The sequence below is a fragment of the Neoarius graeffei genome, chromosome 8 (genome assembly GCF_027579695.1).
Source record: "Neoarius graeffei isolate fNeoGra1 chromosome 8, fNeoGra1.pri, whole genome shotgun sequence".
NCBI classification, from domain to species: domain Eukaryota; kingdom Metazoa; phylum Chordata; class Actinopteri; order Siluriformes; family Ariidae; genus Neoarius; species Neoarius graeffei.
In genome coordinates, this window is record NC_083576.1 from 13,037,185 (window position 1) to 13,055,946 (window position 18,762).

The 18,762-nt window shown below is 41.2% G+C and overlaps 1 protein-coding gene across 3 annotated transcripts in view; it reads left to right on the top strand.

Moving 5' to 3' along the window:
* Positions 1-18,762, top strand: part of ldb2a (LIM domain binding 2a) — a 194,553-nt gene that overhangs the window by 158,647 nt on the left and 17,144 nt on the right. For 2 of the 3 annotated variants that reach the window (XM_060927293.1, XM_060927294.1), the window contains exon 8: positions 1,176-1,315. In XM_060927293.1, coding sequence (XP_060783276.1) covers positions 1,176-1,315 — 140 coding nt within the window. The remainder of the gene's footprint in view (positions 1-1,175; positions 1,316-18,762) is intronic. The other variant, XM_060927295.1, reaches the window with a different exon arrangement.

The window sequence follows — 18,762 nt, forward strand, 5'->3', positions numbered from 1 at the left end:
CCGCCAGAATCCGAGTAGGAAATGGCCGCAACAGCCTCCGGGGAATGGCTGAGCGTAGCTGTCAGTCAAACACAAGTTAGCCAATGGGAATGCATTCCTGGACAGCCCACCCACACGTGAAGTTTGTGCCAAAACTGCAAGCAAAAAGTCAGGGAGCGCAAACGAGAAAGCTGGAATCGCAACCAAAATAAATTACGTCAAACAAAACTGAGAAAGACGCGGAACAAAAATAAAAGGTTTCTGAAGAGTAATAGACTGATATTTTGCACGATTACACGAATAATTTGTTTGCCAGTCTAAAAAAAATGGACTTTTTTTTTCTTTTTTTGTATTTTGATTTGTCATTTTTGTTTGATATTTCAAAAGTATTGTATGAACATTTTGGCACAAAATTGATTCCATAACTTACAAGGAATATTTAGTTGTAACAAAGTGGCCATGTTAGCATTTTACAACTGCAATTTCACTTCCCTTCATAAGAAGTAGAAGGCTCAAATGTTACACACCGCTGCTTTAAAGTGTGCCACCACCACCACTCCTGTTGTTCTCATAGTATAACTACTATCGGATCATGACCTGTGTTTTTTTTTTTTTTTTAATTATTATTTATTTATGTATTTATTTTTTGCTAAAACTCAGAGCTCTGGTACTGATATTGTGCTGAAATTTTTAAAAGCTGGATCAGGAAATGCTTCTTTTAGCATGCATAAGCATTGAATGACATGTTTATAGATTAATGTGCGTGCACGTATAAAAATAACGTATCTCAGTATTTTCAAGCTGAGATGAATACACACTTTACTAAGTATTTTAAATCAGGACTTTAGTATTTAAAGCCTTTTAAAATCATTCACTACTTCACGAAGCTGGTTAAGAGAATGCCGATGGTGTGCAAAGCGTCATCAAGGTAAACGCTGGCTTATGTGAAGAGTCTAAAATATGAAACATTTTGTTTTTTAACACGTTTTTGTTCCATGTATGTTCCACGTGCTCTTTTGTAGTCTCGATGTCTTCACTATTGTTCTACAACATAGAAAATACAAAATACAGAAAAACCTATGGATGAGTAGAGTAGGGGTGAACACACTTTTGACTGGTACTGGATGTGCAGCAGGTTTTAATACAAAGTAAGCTTGTTTCTAAGCGTGTGTGTGTGTGTGTGTGTGTGGATGCAGAGCCTACTCGACAGACCACAACAAAGAGGAGGAAGAGGAAGAACTCGGCCAGCAGCGCGTCTAACAGCAGCCTCGGTAACAGCACAGGCAGCAAGAAACGCAGTCCAGCCAACAACTTCAGCCTGAGCAGCCAGGTACCTGTAAGCATCCGAGTTCCTCAGTTTACACACACACACACACACACACACACACACACACACACACACACACACACATTACAGCATGAGCACCTGCAAAAAAAGGTGATCTCAGTATATTAAGGTAACCCAGCACATACACATACACACCTACACACAGTGCAGCAGTCTGAGAAAACCCATCACATGACTCTTTGTCTGTTTGGCTGAATTCTGACAAACAGCGAAAATAGATAAAAAAAATTGCTGTTGGCATCATAGCTGTCTATTTTATTATCCCCTGCCACAAAGTGCACAGGGGGATACAGGAATGGAGTTCGTCCGTCCGTCCTTCCTTCCGTCCATCTGTTTCAATCTGGACAAGTTTTCTCAGAAACTACATCAATGAAACTTTGCGTGCTCATATTACAACCCCGATTCCAAAAAGTTGGGACAAAGTACAAATTGTAAATAAAAACGGAATGCAATGGTGTGGAAGTTTCAAAATTCCATATTTTATTCAGAATAGAACATACAGTAGATGACATATCAAATGTTTAAACTGAGAAAATGTATCATTTAAAGAGAAAAATTAGGTGATTTTAAATTTCATGACAACAACACATCTCAAAAAAGTTGGGACAAGGCCATGTTTCCCACTGTGAGACATCCCCTTTTCTCTTTACAACAGTCTGTAAACGTCTGGGGACTGAGGAGACAAGTTGCTCAAGTTTAGGGATAGGAATGTTAACCCATTCTTGTCTAATGTAGGATTCTAGTTGCTCAACTGTCTTAGGTCTTTTTTGTCGTATCTTCCGTTTTATGATGCGCCAAATGTTTTCTATGGGTGAAAGATCTGGACTGCAGGCTGGCCAGTTCAGTACCCAGACCCTTCTTCTATGCAGCCATGATGCTGTAATTGATGCAGTATGTGGTTTGGCATTGTCATGTTGGAAAATGCAAGGTCTTCCCTGAAAGAGACGTCGTCTGGATGGGAGCATGTGTTGCTCTAGAACCTGGATATACCTTTCAGCATTGATGGTGTCTTTCCAGATGTGTAAGCTGCCCATGCCACACGCACTAATGCAACCCCATACCATCAGAGATGCAGGCTTCTGAACTGAGCACTGATAACAACTTGGGTCGTCCTTCTCCTCTTTAGTCCGAATGACACGGCGTCCCTGATTTCCATAAAGAACTTCAAATTTTGATTTGTCTGACCACAGAACAGTTTTCCACTTTGCCACAGTCCATTTTAAATGAGCCTTGGTCCGGAGAAGACGTCTGCGCTTCTGGATCATGTTTAGATACGGCTTCTTCTTTGAACTATAGAGTTTTAGCTGGCAACGGCGGATGGCACTGTGAATTGTGTTCACAGATAATGTTCTCTGGAAATATTCCTGAGCTCATTTTGTGATTTCCAATACAGAAGCATGCCTGTATGTGATGCAGTGCCGTCTAAGGGCCCGAAGATCACGGGCACCCAGTATGGTTTTCTGGCCTTGACCCTTACGCACAGAGATTCTTCCAGATTCTCTGAATCTTTTGATGATGATATGCACTGTAGATGATGATATGTTCAAACTCTTTGCAATTTTACACTGTCGAACTCCTTTCTGATATTGCTCCACTATTTGTCGGCGCAGAATTAGGGGGATTGGTGATCCTCTTCCCATCTTTACTTCTGAGAGCCGCTGCCACTCCAAGATGCTCTTTTTATACCCAGTCATGTTAATGACCTATTGCCAATTGACCTAATGAGTTGCAATTTGGTCCTCCACCTGTTCCTTTTTTGTACCTTTAACTTTTCCAGCCTCTTATTGCCCCTGTCCCAACTTTTTTGAGATGCGTTGCTGTCATGAAATGTCAAATGAGCCAATATTTGGCATGAAATTTCAAAATGTCTCACTTTCGACATTTGATGTGTTGTCTATGTTCTATTGTGAATACAATATCAGTTTTTGAGATTTGTAAATTATTGCATTCCGTTTTTATTTACAATTTGGACTTTGTCCCGACTTTTTTGGAATCGGGGTTGTACTATTCATGATCTAAGTTACAGCGGTGTAGTGGTTAGCACTGTCGCCTCACAGCAAGAAGGTCCTGGGTTCGAGCCCAGCGGCCTTTTATGAGGGCCTTTCTGTGTGGAGTTCGCATGTTCTCCCCATGTCCACGTGGGTTTCCTCCGGGTGCTCCGGTTTCCCCCACAGTCCAAAGACATGTCCAAAGGCTAATCCGTGGCTCTAAATTAACCGTAGGTGTGAATGTGAGTGTGAATGGTTGTTTGTGCCTATGTATCAGCCCTGTGATGATCTGGCGACTTGTCCAGGGTGGTACCCTGCCTCTCACCCATAGTCAGCTGGGATAGGCTCCAGCTTGCCCGCGAACCTGTACAGGATAAGCGGCTACAGATAATGGATGGATGGATCTAAGTTGAGTTCGAAAATCATTTATGAGAAATTCTTATTTTCAGAGTTATGGCCCTGGATTTTCATTATTGAAGGACTTTGTAGAAGTGGACTTAAGCTGGACAAGTTTTCTCAGAAACTACATAAGCTACATCAATTAACCTTGGCATGCTCATACTACCGGTCATGATCTAAGTTGAGTTCGAAAATCATGTATGAGAAATTCTTATTTTCAGAGTTATGACGCTTGATTTATCTTATTGGACTTTGTAGAAGTGGACTCAATCTGGACAAGTATTCTCAGAAGCTACATCAATGAAACTTTGCATGCTCATACTACTAAAAGAAAGCCAGGTAGCGTTTTATGAACGTGTCCTAGCACTTACAACATCATAAGTCAATATGAAAGCAATGGGCTTATAAGTGTTCATGCTTGTGTCATACTGTCTTGTATCTTGCAACATAAGTGGCATGTGGGTCAAACACCAAGAAATGAGGCGTATTTTGTCCAAAATTAAAGTCCTGTGATGTATGTGTGGCGTTACTGTGCCGTATCTGGGGTTTGTATGAGGTTCAAGGGACGTAAAGTGATGGCGTATGCTTGGTGTATGGTGCATTGCCGCGGCATAACCGTTTTGTTGGCGTGGCGTCTCATTCTTATTGCTGTGGCGTATCTGCGGCGTTCATGCTGCGTTCGTTGTCATTCGTCACAGTCAAGAAAGCATCATGCCAGCGAAGAAGTCAGGGCCCAAGAAGGGCAAGGGAAGAGGGAGGACATCATCCGCATCCATCCACCCAGCCAGCCCCGGAGCCACCTTCATCAGACACATGTCGACTAAAGCGTTCGCATGGCCTAATAGGTGTTCGAGCAACGTTCCCGCTGCATCACTGCTGCGTAGCTTTCGTTTTACGGCATATGTGTGACGTACGGTATCAAAGCTGTGTGACGTATTTATAAGTGCAGACTTAAAAATACGCCACACCCTGGCGTACAAGGAGATCGTGTTACGCATCTTAGAGTATTAGCTACGTAAGCTGGCGATGCTATGACGTTCCTTTCTTTCTGCCACGTATCCTGATACGCCGTACATACGCAAGGCTGAAACGCCAATGCGTGACACCGGCATAAGAGGTCTTCATAAAATGCTCGCTTGTCTTCTTGTTTATTTCCCTTATGTGAGCAAATTACTCCTAAAAACTGCAAAAAGAAAACACGTCATTTCCCTCGACATCATTCTGTTCATGGACACGATCATTCTTGAACCACACAGAGGTGTAAGCTCTCATTCATTACCTGCTCATTCTCTGCAACTCGTCTTCCCATTCACAGCCAGCGCTTCGAGCGGGTTTTAATCAAAATTGTTGTTTTGGGGTTTTTTTCTGACTGTAATATACTTTGACATCTCAATCTTAAGATAATTATACATACAGTGCTGCTTGAAAGTTTGTGAACCCTTTAGAATTTTCTATATTTCTGCATAAATATGACCTAAAACATCATCAGATTTTCACACAAGTCCTAAAAGGAGATAAAGAGAACCCAGTTAAACAAATGAGACAAAAATATTATACTTGGTCATTTATTTATTGAGGAAAATTATCCAATATTACATATCTGTGAGTGGCAAAAGTATGTGAACCTCTAGGATTAGCTGTTAATTTGAAGGTGAAATTAGAGTCAGGTGTTTTCAATCAATGGGATGACAATCAGGCGTGAGTGGGCACCCTGTTTTATTTAAAGAGCAGGGATCTATCAAAGTCTGAGCTTCACAACACATGTTTGTGGAAGTGTATCATGGCACGAACAAAGGAGATTTCTGAGGACCTCAGAAAAAGCATTGTTGATGCACATCAGGCTGGAAAAGGTTACAAAACCATCTCTAAAGAGTTTGGACTCCACCAATCCACAGTCAGACAGATTGTGTACAAATGGAGGAAATTCAAGACCATTGTTACCCTCCCCAGGAGTGGTCGACCAGCAAAGATCACTCCAAGAGCAAGGCGTGTAATAGTTGGCGAGGTCACAAAGGACCCCAGGGTAACTTCTAAGCAACTGAAGGCCTCTCTCACATTGGCTAATGTTAATGTTCATGAGTCCACCATCAGGAGAACACTGAACAACAATGGTGTGCATGGCAGGGTTGCAAGGAGAAAGCCACTGCTCTCCAAAAAGAACACTGCTGCTCGTCTACAGTTTGCTAAACATCACGTGGACAAGCCAGAAGGCTACTGAAAAAATGTTTTGTGGACGGATAAGACCAAAATAGTACTTTTTGGTTTAAATGAGAAGCGTTATGTTTGGAGAAAGGAAAACATTGCATTCCAGCATAAGAACCTTATCCCATCTGTGAAACATGGTGATGGCAGTATCATGGTTTGGGCCTGTTTTGCTGCATCTGGGCCAGGACGGCTTGCCATCATTGTTGGAACAATGAATTCTGAATTATACCAGCGAATTCTAAAGGAAAATGTCAGGACATCTGTCCATGAACTGCATCTCAAGAGAAGGTGGGTCATGCAGCAAGACAACGACCCTAAGCACACAAGTCGTTCTATCAAAGAATGATTAAAGAAGAATAAAGTTAATGTTTTGGAATGGCCAAGTCAAAGCCCTGACCTTAATCCAACTGAAATGTTGTGGAAGGACCTGAAGCGAGCAGTTCATGTGAGGAAACCCACCAACATCCCAGAGTTGAAGCTGTTCTGTACGGAGGAACGGGCTAAAATTCCTCCAAGCCGGTGTGCAGGACTGATCAACAGTTACCGCAAACGTTTAGTTGCAGTTATTGCTGCACAAGGGGGTCACACCAGATACTGAAAGCGAAGCTTCACATACTTTTGCCACTCACAGATCTGTAATATTAGATCATTTTCCTCAATAAATAAATGACCAAGTGTAATATTTGTGTCTCATTTGTTTAACTGGGTTCTCTTTATCTACGTTTAGGACTTGTGTGTTTCGTGTATTATGTTCTGTATATATTCTCATCCACACTTATACACTTGGACATGCTTCAAAACCTGGTTCATTTTGTAGCTCTGAGGTAAAAGCTTTTACGGCATTAATTATACAAGTCCAGCTCACATTTGTAGCCACTCGTCCTGCGGAGCTTACACGACTTGTTCATATAGTTTCCGTTTAGTGGTAAATGGAATCAAAACAGAGTACAACTGTAATGTGATATGAGTTCATGATTTTACAGTCATGCATCATGATAGAACATGTGCTTGTAGTGCATTATGGGTAATGCGCATTGTCGTCCAGCTACTCAGGCCATATCATTCTCATTCTCATTATCTCTAGCCGCTTTATCCTTCTACAGGGTCGCAGGCGAGCTGGAGCCTATCCCAGCTGACTACGGGCGAAAGGCGGGGTACACCCTGGACAAGTCGCCAGGTCATCACAGGGCTGACACATAGACACAGACAACCATTCACACTCACATTCACACCTACGGTCAATTTAGAGTCACCAGTTAACCTAACCTGCATGTCTTTGGACTGTGGGGGAAACCGGAGCACCCGGAGGAAACCCACGCGGACACGGGGAGAACATGCAAACTCCGCACAGAAAGGCCCTCGCCGGCCACGGGGCTCGAACCCGGACCTTCTTGCTGTGAGGCGACAGCGCTAACCACTACACCACCGTGCCGCCAGGGCCATATCATTACTAGAAAATAATGATTATAGGTGAATATTATTATTATTATTAAACTTTTACATGAAGTAAAGAGCTGATGTAAAAAGTTATATTAAATCTGTATATTACCGTATGTTTGGGTCAACTGGAAAAAAAATGCTGAAAACCAATCAGTCAGGGTTAGGTTTCCCAAAAGCCTCTTAACGCTAAGAGCATCTTAACTAGGAGAGAGAGTGTTCATTGTGATGCTCACTCTACCATTTAACGATGATCTTAGTGCTACGATGCTTTTGGGAAGCCCACCCCAGACTGCTTTATGTCTTTAATTTCTCGAATGTACTCTGAAATTATAAAGATTTTCCGATTGGACTTGGGAGTAAGTGGATATATGTTTGAGTGCAAAAGTTTGCCCCCCCCCAATGGTTTAGTGACTGGAGAAACAGTAAAATATACCGTATTATACACCTCTATGGTACAGTCTATCCTTAAAATATTACAGTTCCAAAATTTTAATCGTAAAACACTGCTTTTGTGCTAATGCGTATCGTTAAATGCATTATAGATTTTTATTTTATTTATTTATTTATTTATTTATTTATTTATTATACCAGCACAAAGGCTGTGCAATATAACAAAATAAAAAACAAAGACAATAGACAGTGAATACAGGATGCATAATGAACCAAGGGATCAGGTAGATGTTTAAAGTGCAAATTAAATCCTTAACCGATTCACACAGTATCAGGGATTTGTAGTATATACGCCGTACCAGTCAGAAGTTTATACACCCCTACTCATTCATAGGTTTTTCTGTATTCCCATTTTCTACACTGCAGAATAATACTGAAGACACCAAAAACTCTGAAACAACATATGGAACACACACACACACCACGGGCGATTGCTCTAAGACAACGAGGGAGGCTCAGCCTCCTCTAAAAATGACGAACATCGTGTAGGATGAATTGCGCTAGGCTTATGTTATAGCCAACCTTATAACATTGCTATTTCAGATCCATAATCATAGAAATATATGTGCTCAACCCAACTACAGTGCGAAATCATTCCGTTATAACTTTCCCCAGTTCGCCTAATGTGTGCGTGAGTTTTTCCCCCTCGTGACAGCGCGATGCAGCCCAGCCTCAGTGGACTTCAATGGCATTTGGGAGCTATGCGTTTTTCAATCTCAAAATACAAGACGGTTATTGGACAAATACTGCGAAAATGCCCGCCCACGGACTCCCAGCCTCACAGTGGGAGGGACATGGCAAAGCTTTCCGCGAGGAGACTGGTGATTGGTGAAAGCGGCCGGATATTTTCTTTGATTGACAGCTCGTTTCAACTATAGACAGGCAGCGGTGAATTTCAGTTCAGTCCCATGCGGATTCGCAAGTGCTGTGGTGTATTGTAAGAGATCAGCTTACATTTCGATTTCATTCATTACATACGGTTTCTACCAGCTTTTTTAGTTTGTATATATTTTCATTGTAAATAAAGTGTAAATATAGTGTTGTCAAGTTTGCTATCTTAGTTCCAGAAATTTTGTTTATTTGAGTGACTGAACTTGAACTTGAGGGGGCTAGTCAGCTAGCAAGAAAGCTGCGCACGGATGCCAAGCATTGCTGATTTAATTTTGGCGAAGCCATTTGCCAGTCTTCCTTTCGAGGAAAAAATTAAAATTAAAGAGCAGGATAGACCAACGCCTCAAATTGACTTGGTGAAAAAGGTAGGGAATAATACTCGTTCCTTTCAGCTCTCCTGGTACGAGAAAGTGAATTGGCTAACAGCAAGTGACCCACATCAACAACAGTAAATAGGCTACTTTAGTAATATGTCATGGATGGACCAAAAATATAGAATCTATTTAAAATGTTTATGCTGAGTATATTATATTGGAATATATATTTTTCTGGATATGAATTAAACACAGCTACAATTTGGAAAACATTTTTAAACAAAAACACAGCCGAGAACATTTCACACTACAGACCTGGATTAAAAGTGAAGGGTTATCAAAATTGTCAATAAAACATTTCTCAGTCAAAATAAGTAAAATATAGGGAAAGTGTCATTGAATGAAATGTGTGGCACCCAGCTCTATGTTTGGCTCCCCAAGGTCAGTGCTTGTGCCTATTCCAGAACACTCTGCTGTTACTGCTGAGGTTCCTGACTTTCAATAATGATCAATTTTTAAACAACATGCCACAATTTTAAAATATAAAATGTTAAAATATACCCCCCACCATCATGTATATTGGACAGTAGGCTAATGGGCCAAAAGAACCTGTTATTTCACAGTTTGTGACCCTGCCAACAATCAGTCAGATCAGAGGCAAGAGTATGGGCAAAATTGATGTGTTTTTTCTTTTTTCTTTTAAAATCTGGAAATATCGTAACCGACCAGCCTCCCCTGTTTGAAAGACTACCAGCCGCCACTGACACACACACACAGAGCTATGTGACACACAGAAAAAAGCGTTATAGACATATGAATTAAATTGAAATATGAGCATATACCAAAAGAGGGCGGAGTCATTTCTAAAGGCAAACGGATGCAAAAGGATTTAAAAAAAACCCAAACATTATTAATAATATTAAAATATTTGGCGTTTTTTGTTTTGTTTTGTTTTTTACTTGTGATAATGGAATTGTATGTCTTGTCGGTGTATGTTTGATGTTTCATCTACACACATGCACACACACACACACACCAGCTATTAACAGGATCCCTAAGCATGGGCAGAACCTTTAGGGGTTTATTTCTATACAGTTTATATTGTTAATAATACTAATATAAAGTAACAGGTATTTTATTTAGCTATAAAATCTAAAGATATCGCTGGGTGAGTAGTGAACAGAGCGTGAGTGTTAACCGGAGGCGTTTATCCTCAAGTGCCTTTTTATCCCCAGGCCTCCCGTCCCTAGTGAGTCTCACTCAGCCCCCGGGTCAAACACACACTTCAACCCACAAGTGTTACAGCTTTCACCAAGGGAGCAATAGTGGGAAGCAGGGTTGCATTTATTTGCAAATGGCTGATGGGATTCGTAGTACGTGGCTGTTCCCCAGAGTCACGGCACACAATAGGAACGGCAAATGCTGACTGGGAGATTAGTGCGGATTTGGAGCGCGTTCAAGCTCTTCACACTTCTGCACGCTCTGCTCGAGGTTACTCGGAAAATCAGAGAGGCAAAACCAGATATTTTTAAGATTTTTATTTCATAGCAAGCGACGCACGTGTGTTTTGTAGGCAGGTGTGAATATTAAATAGCAGGATAGCGTAATGGATTTTTAAAAATACCAGTAAAAGCAATTTGAATAATAAAAAAAAAATGTAAGTATATATATGTATATAAATTATATATTTATAAATAACTGTTTATTTAAACAATAATCATATAATAATAATTAATGTTTGTTGGATAATAATAATTTTTTTTTTATGTTTACTTACTGGAGTAAAATACAAATAAAAAAATACATTTTGAAATAACCTTCGTAAAATGACAAGGAAATTAAAAATTTAAAAAAAAGAAAGAAAGAAAGAAATCACATCTATCAATGACCATTTCCAATCATCCGAGATAATTATACTGTGCATATGATGTGTGTATCATGATATATAACTGATATTTGGTAAACTGTAATGTATTAATGTATTGAATTTTTGTTTACTATAAGATGAGGAATTTACGCATCGCCATGCGAGTGTGAGTGTGTGTATGAAGCAGAATGGGTGTGAGGAATTTTTATCTTATGTGGCAGTTTTGTTTTGTTTTTTTGGTGCTTTTTGCTTATCTGTGCATGTGCACGATGCTCATTATTAATCGTGATGACATTCCGCGTTGTGCATGTTTGTGTGCGCGCTTCATGTGGAAAATAACACGAGGCGTGATCCTGAAATATACTGTGTTACACCACAGCGCTCTTGAATTCTCAAATCTGATTGGTCAGAAGGTGTTGGTTAATTTTCTATAACAGCAGCTCTGATAGCTGGCTGGAGTTCAAATACATTTAACTATGTTCTTATTGCAATCGTAGCAGCTCATCTGAGAGACTGTGCATGAGGAGATTTTCTGGAAGGACTCTCCAGCGTCAGCACTTTGTAACGACGCCGTAAAAGGGGTTCAGTTTTCCGACACAGGAAAGTCTTCGGTTTGGAGGAACTTGTGGTTTCTCGGTAACATGACAAGCTGCATTATTATTTTGTTAAGCTCAAGACAGAGAGAAAAAAAGAGGCTGGTCAGGGAGCAACTGTTTACAGCTGCTAAAATGTAATTATGTCAGTAAAATCAGTCAATAAATCATAATCGTATGACATAAGATAAACGAATAGTTGCAAGTAACTATAAATGGATAAAAAGTACACCGCATCGTTAACTAATATAGAAAAAGGTAATTATTTTGATCGTTAAATGTGCTTGATCGGCCGGAACATCCGTAGAACATCTTGAGCTCGTGTTAGTTAGTAAGTTAAGTGATATTAAACAAGAGGTTCCGTTTTTCATTAAAGGGGCAGTTTGGATTATTTTATCCTTCTGCTGCCTGCAAGGAGTGTTACATTTGCAATGAAAATATTTAGCCTTTTCCTCCCCCTGAACCGTTCAACTCCACCCCCTCTGCTGTGTCCAATGTCTCTTAAAGCTTGAGTGCATTTCTGGCCCTGAAAAACACAACCAATTTTTTTTTTTGTTTGTTTGTTTTTTAAAGGTAGACGGCCTTTCAGATTTTTCAAGTGTAGGTCATAAAAATTATTTTCCCGACACCCAATTATTTTTGTTCAGCTACCGAATTCAAATCTCAGACTTCCAATTGTATTATTATTATCTTTTAAAATAGAACAATTCATGAATTTAAGGCCACGTGGCCCTAAATTCTCCGCTATTTTTTCCTGCTTCACCATGACCCAATTCAAGATACTACTGTACGTCATGCATGACGTGGTGGGCTTTCCCCGTTCACGCAAGGCATTGTGGGATACAAATTTGAAACAGGAAAGAAAAATGGAGGACGTGAGCGTGCGAATGAAACGTGAACGACTGACTACAGTAACGGAAATCGAGAAGAAAAGACGTTAGGTTCTATACGAAGGAAAGGAAACGCAGGACCAAACTAATAAATATCGGCGGTCAGCGAGCACCTCGGTGTGATCGGCTGTTCGTTTAGCGACAGAATGATGGAACTGTCAGTGCACGCTCAAAGGGAAACCTGTAGATGCGTACACGCACGGACGTCCTCTGTCTGCTTGACTGCGCGACGTGAGCAATTTCATGCACGTTATTTGTTCGAGAATCCGCTCAAATTAAATAACTTCCCAGCCACAGAATGGTCTGATATTTTTGAGATGTTACAGAAATAAACATAGATCACAATGACCGAATTTCAGAGGGAACCAAATTTCACCGATTTTATGAAATCAAAAGGGCGTCTAGCTTTAAAGGGGAACTGAAGTAATTTTTAAACTTGCTTTATTTTTTAATTAACGTGTTATTCAATTACGTTTTCAGTTTTAGTAACCTTATATCATGATTTGTATTGACAACTAATTGCAATTAAATATTATACTTATCAGCCTGTTCGGTTTTTAGCCGTGTTGAATTTAGTTCGTTTGGTCCACGGCAGGCGTCGCTTATCCGCGTGATCTTTACGAGACTTCGAAATGTCAAGTGTCAGCGCCGCCATTTTGAAAACTGTTTTCCAAACGAAGTATTGCACAAAAACGAGTTTAAATTACGATTACTGCCTACTTTTTTCAAACTTTCCTGATTGCTATCAGAACAAACAAAACTTCCGGCTTGATCACATCAGCATTCGAAAGAGGGCGCGCGCGTCTTTTGACAACGTTGGCAGATGTCGGTCGCTTTGATTTCCGCTGTACGTTTTATTTCCGTCCTACGATGTCTCGCACAGGTCTCAGCGAATCTCGTTTACGGCCATCGCTTTGACATATGGACTGATATATTACAGAGCATATTTCAAACATACATAACTTGCTATAGCAGCGACACAATAGCGATCAAAAATGCATTCCGATATTTAATAAAATGAGATAAATAGAATTTTGATAATAAAAAATTTGCCTTCAGTTCCCCTTTAATGTTTTACAGAATAATACTACAAATATGATCATTCTCTCTCTCTGGTGGTCTGCTATATAAGCAGGTCTGGACACTACAGCATCCGACTCTCTCCCAGTCTCTTAGCTCGCTCATATGAGCCCGCCTCCCGCTTCACTAAGTCCATCATGCCGCATCTTCTTCGACCCGGAGGCCTCTTTCCCTCAATTCTTCCTTCCATCACAATAACCAAGGTGTGACCTAGCCACGCTTTCTGTCTTTTTCGAATTGTATCAATCAGCGACCTTTCTTCTTCAACCCGCCTTAGTACCTCCTCATTGGAGACTTTGTCTGACCATAGGATGTTTAGGGTCTTCCTCCACAACCACATCTCATCTCATCTCATTATCTCTAGCCGCTTTATCCTTCTACAGGGTCGCAGGCAAGCTGGAGCCTATCCCAGCTGACTACGGGCGAAAGGCGGGGTACACCCTGGACAAGTCGCCAGGTCATCACAGGGCTGACACATAGACACAGACAACCATTCACACTCACATTCACACCTACGGTCAATTTAGAGTCACCAGTTAACCTAACCTGCATGTCTTTGGACTGTGGGGGAAACCGGAGCACCCGGAGGAAACCCACGCGGACACGGGGAGAACATGCAAACTCCGCACAGAAAGGCCCTCGCCGGCCCTGGGGCTCGAACCCGGACCTTCTTGCTGTGAGGCGACGGCGCTAACCACTACACCACCGTGCCGCCCCAACCACATCTCACAACTGTCAATTCTCCTGATCTCATCCTTTCGCATTGCCCAGCTTTCTGAGCCATAGAGCAGAGCGCTCCAGATTACTGTCTTAATTATTCTCTTCTTCAACGGCAGGCTAAACGACTTAGTCAGGAGCTCTTTTCTCTTAGAGAATGCGTCTTTTGCCCTTGCGATTCGCGACTTGATCTCGATGTCGCAGTACCCCTCTTGCGTCAATATGCTTCCAGGGTAGCAGAACTGTTTCACTTGGCTCAGTAGTTTACCATCAAGGCGTAGCGCGAATTCTTCCCCAGGCTGTTTCGAGATTTTCATCACCTTGGTTTTCTTGGCGTTGATTTTCATGCCATACTCCGTTGCAGTCTCCTGCATCTTGTCCATCATAAGTTGTAGACCACAGGCTGAGCTGGCAACTGTATGATCATTATAAGTCTAGAAACATCTTTAAAATGACAGACCGCACCTCTGGTTGTTTGCATAGCTTTTTTTTTTTGTTCATGTAAGAGGAAATGAAAGTTTGAGAGCCTCTATGTTGTGAATAACGTCGGCAACAACACACATTCGCTTTCATTCAGATAAAAACTAAAAACAGAAGGAATTAAGTCTCTCTTGCGTGAACTCGTGCACCAGTGAGACTGAATTACAGTTTATTAGGAAATTAGCAACTAACAACACGGTGTAAAATGCGCTAGCTTATCTGTTGGCTAGCAATAATAAGGAAACATGAAACATATGACACATCTGACAGTAATTTACACCAACGCCTGACTGTTTTGTACCCTTTGAGCTTTGCTCCCCTCTCTCTAGGAACGTCTTTAATTGCGGGAATTCGTACTTGATCTGGAAAGCACATGCACACACATACACGACACACGCAGTGAGAAAAGTGTTGGTGTGAGCCACTGACTCAGTGCCAGCTCTCATTATCATACGTATATATCTGAGTGGGTGTGTGTCACCAAACGCTTGGCCCCCTCCATCTTAAAGCGAAAGACGGAGCCTGTGGAGCCGAGCCCTGCTCTGTGGAGGAGAACATGCTGCTTACATATGTAGCGCAGCCGTTTGGTTTTGTCAGTGCAGTTGTACAGCAATGAGCACTCTCCGACGTGAGTCCAATCACAATGAGGCGGTCATGTGATTACCGGTGGCGGAGTGGTGCGAGGCCAGGCGGGTGTGTATCAGATGCTGTTACAACAGTGCCCCCTAGTGCTACAAGTACATCCACAGCCCTGTGTTTTTCGGGAATGATCACAAACACAGTGCAGGATGCTGTGTCATACTGATCCTCACGTGTCCATCCTAAACTGGTGCTTTGAGATGGAAGAAATATGATTACACACACACACACACACACAGTACCAGTCAAACGTTTGTACACCCCTACTCACTCATTCATAGGCTTTTCTGTATTTTGATTTTTTTTTACATTGTAGAACAATCTGAAGACATCAAGACTCTGAAATAACACATGGAACATATCTCGAAGCACGTGGCAAACAAAAAAGGGTTAAAACAATATATGCTTCATATTTTAGATTCTTCAGCGTTTACCTTGACGCCGCTTTGGCATTATCTTAACCAGCTTCACGAGGTAGTCACCTGGAACGCTTTTCAATTAACAGCTGTGCCTCGTCAAACGTTAATTAGTGGACAAGTTTCTTGCCTTCTTAAAGTGCCATTCCACCATTGGATGTATTCTTTGGCATAAAATGCAATATATTTTATGACAACATGACTAGACAGAGAAATCTTTTAGCTTCAAAATGATATATCAAACATCATTTTTTGACAACGACAAGTATATTAATTTTGCGACCAAAGTCACCTACCCTTTTAATTTCCGCGCGTGATGTCATCGGCAGGTTCCCCTTCTTGTATACCACGTGTCGGTCTATTTTTAGACCAGGAAACCCCCAAAGTGAGAGAGTCATTCCTCCTCGTATATGGGGGCCAAAAAAATTGCGAAAAATTTTGAGTTAATCTTTCAGTTAGCTAGATTTATTGGTATTATTTTAATCGCGGGCGGCACGGTGGTGTAGTGGTTAGCGCTGTCGCCTCACAGCAAGAAGGTCCTGGGTTCGAGCCCCGGGGCCGGCGAGGGCCTTTCTGTGTGGAGTTTGCATGTTCTCCCCGTGTCCGTGTGGGTTTCCTCCGGGTGCTCCGGTTTCCCCCACAGTCCAAAGACATGCAGGTTAGGTTAACTGGTGACTCTAAATTGAGCGTAGGTGTGAATGTGAGTGTGAATGGTTGTCTGTGTCTATGTGTCAGCCCTGTGATGACCTGGCGACTTGTCCAGGGTGTACCCCGCCTTTCGCCCGTAGTCAGCTGGGATAGGCTCCAGCTTGCCTGTGACCCTGTAGAAGGATAATGAGATGCCAAAGAATACATCCAATGGTGGAATGGCACTTTAACGCGTTCGAGATCAAACAGTAAAAAGTAAATAATCAAAAATACTCTCTAAAAAAAATAGCCCTATTCAACACCACAACTGCAGTAATCCATATCAAGACCCGCTCAACTGAGTAAAGAGAAATGACCTCCGTCATTACTTTAAGACATGAAGACGTGTCTTTTAATGAATAACATTAAAGAGAAACCACTGAATTCGAAGGCGTGTCCAAACTTTTGACTGGTACTGTACTGTATATCCTGTACATCAGCCCAAAAAGGAAAACAGAAGGCTGAGCTCTGAGGAGAAATTGCTCTTCGTCAATATAAAATACGTAAAGATGATTAAGGTTAAAAGAGACTTGCGCAGTTGTAGTCTTATACAAGTGGACCATTTTGACACATTTAAAATAAAATATTTAATGTCTGTGGTGTAGTGGTTAGCGCTGTCGCCTCACAGCAAGGAGGTCCGGGTTCGAGCCCCGTGGCCGGCGAGAGCCTTTCTGTGTGGAGTTTGCATGTTCTCCCCGTGTCTGCGTGGGTTTCCTCCGGGTGCTCCGGTTTCCCCCACAGTCCAAAGACATGCAGGTTAGGTTAACTGGTGACTCTAAATTGAGCGTAGGTGTGAATGTGAGTGTGAATGGTTGTCTGTGTCTATGTGTCAGCCCTGTGATGACCTGGCGACTTGTCCAGGGTGTACCCCGCCTTTCGCCCGTAGTCAGCTGGGATAGGCTCCAGCTTGCCTGCGACCCTGTAGAAGGATAAAGCGGCTAGAGATAATGAGATGAGATGAGATGAGATGAGATGAGATGAGATGAGATGAGAGATGTCTGCCCCTCATTTTTAAATCTTCTTCATCATGGCTAGGCTTATGCGATATTCATTTTTCCTTGTTCACGATTTACCGTTTAAAAACAAGAAAGGTTTTTTTGTTTTTTAGCGATAAACCGTTGAATCATCCGGAACTGACAGGAACTCATTTCAGCTCTTTCAGGTTTAAGGAGAGTAGGGGAGAGTGTAATAATATTATCAGCTGTGTGGTTGTGAGAACTCACCTAGATGATGAATTTTTAGGTGACTCTGCAGTAAAGCACAGTAAGTACGTATCACCTGCATGGTGTATAAGTGAGTAGATAATTGAGTAAGTAAGAAAGTAAATAAGTATCACCCGGATAGTGCATAAGTAAGTCAGTCAGTCAGTCAGTAAGTATCACCCGGATAGTGCATAAGTAAGTAAGTCAGTCAGTAAGTATCACCTGAATAGTGCATAAGTAAGTCAGTCAGTCAGTTAAGTATCACCTGAATAGTGCATTTAGTAAGTGAGTCAGTAAGTAAGTAAGTAAATAAGTAAATATCACCTGAATAGTGCATAAATAAGTGAGAAAGTATTTGAGTAAGTATCACCTGAATAGTGAGTATTAAGTAATTAATTAAGTAAGAAAGTCAGTAAGTAATTGCCACCTGGATAGTGCATAAGTAATTAAGTAAGTCAGTAAGTAAGTAAGCATCACCGAGATAGTGCATAAATAAGTAAGTCAGTAATTAAGTCAGTAAGTAAGTAAATATCACCTGGAGAGTGAGTATTAAGTAATTAAGTGTCAGTAAGTGCGTGCCACCTGGATAGTGCATAAGTAATTAAGTAAGTCAGTAATGAAGTCAGTAAGTAAGTAAATATCACCTGGAGAGTGAGTATTAAGTAATTAAGTGTCAGTAAGTGCGTGCCACCTGGATAGTGCATAAGTAATTAAGTAAGTCAGTAATTAAGTCAGTAAGTAAGTAAATATCACCTGGATAGTGAGTATTAAGTAATTAAGTCAGTCAGTAAGTGCGTGCCACCTGGATAGTGCATAAGTAATTAAGTAAGTCAGTAATGAAGTCAGTAAGTAAGTAAATATCACCTGGAGAGTGAGTATTAAGTAATTAAGTAAGTCAGTCAGTAAGTATCACCTGAATAGTGCATAAGTAAGTCAGTCAGTCAGTAAGTTTCACCTGAATAGTGCATAAGTAAGTAAGTCAGTCAGTAAGTATCACCTGAATAGTGCATAAGTCAGTCAGTCAGTAAGTTTCACCTGAATAGTGTATAAGTAAGTAAGTCAGTCAGTAAGTATCACCTGGATGGTGCATAAGTAAGTAAGTGAGTCAGTTAAGTATCACCTGAATAGTGCATAAGTAAGTAAGTGAGTCAGTAAGTAAGTAAGTAAATATCACCTG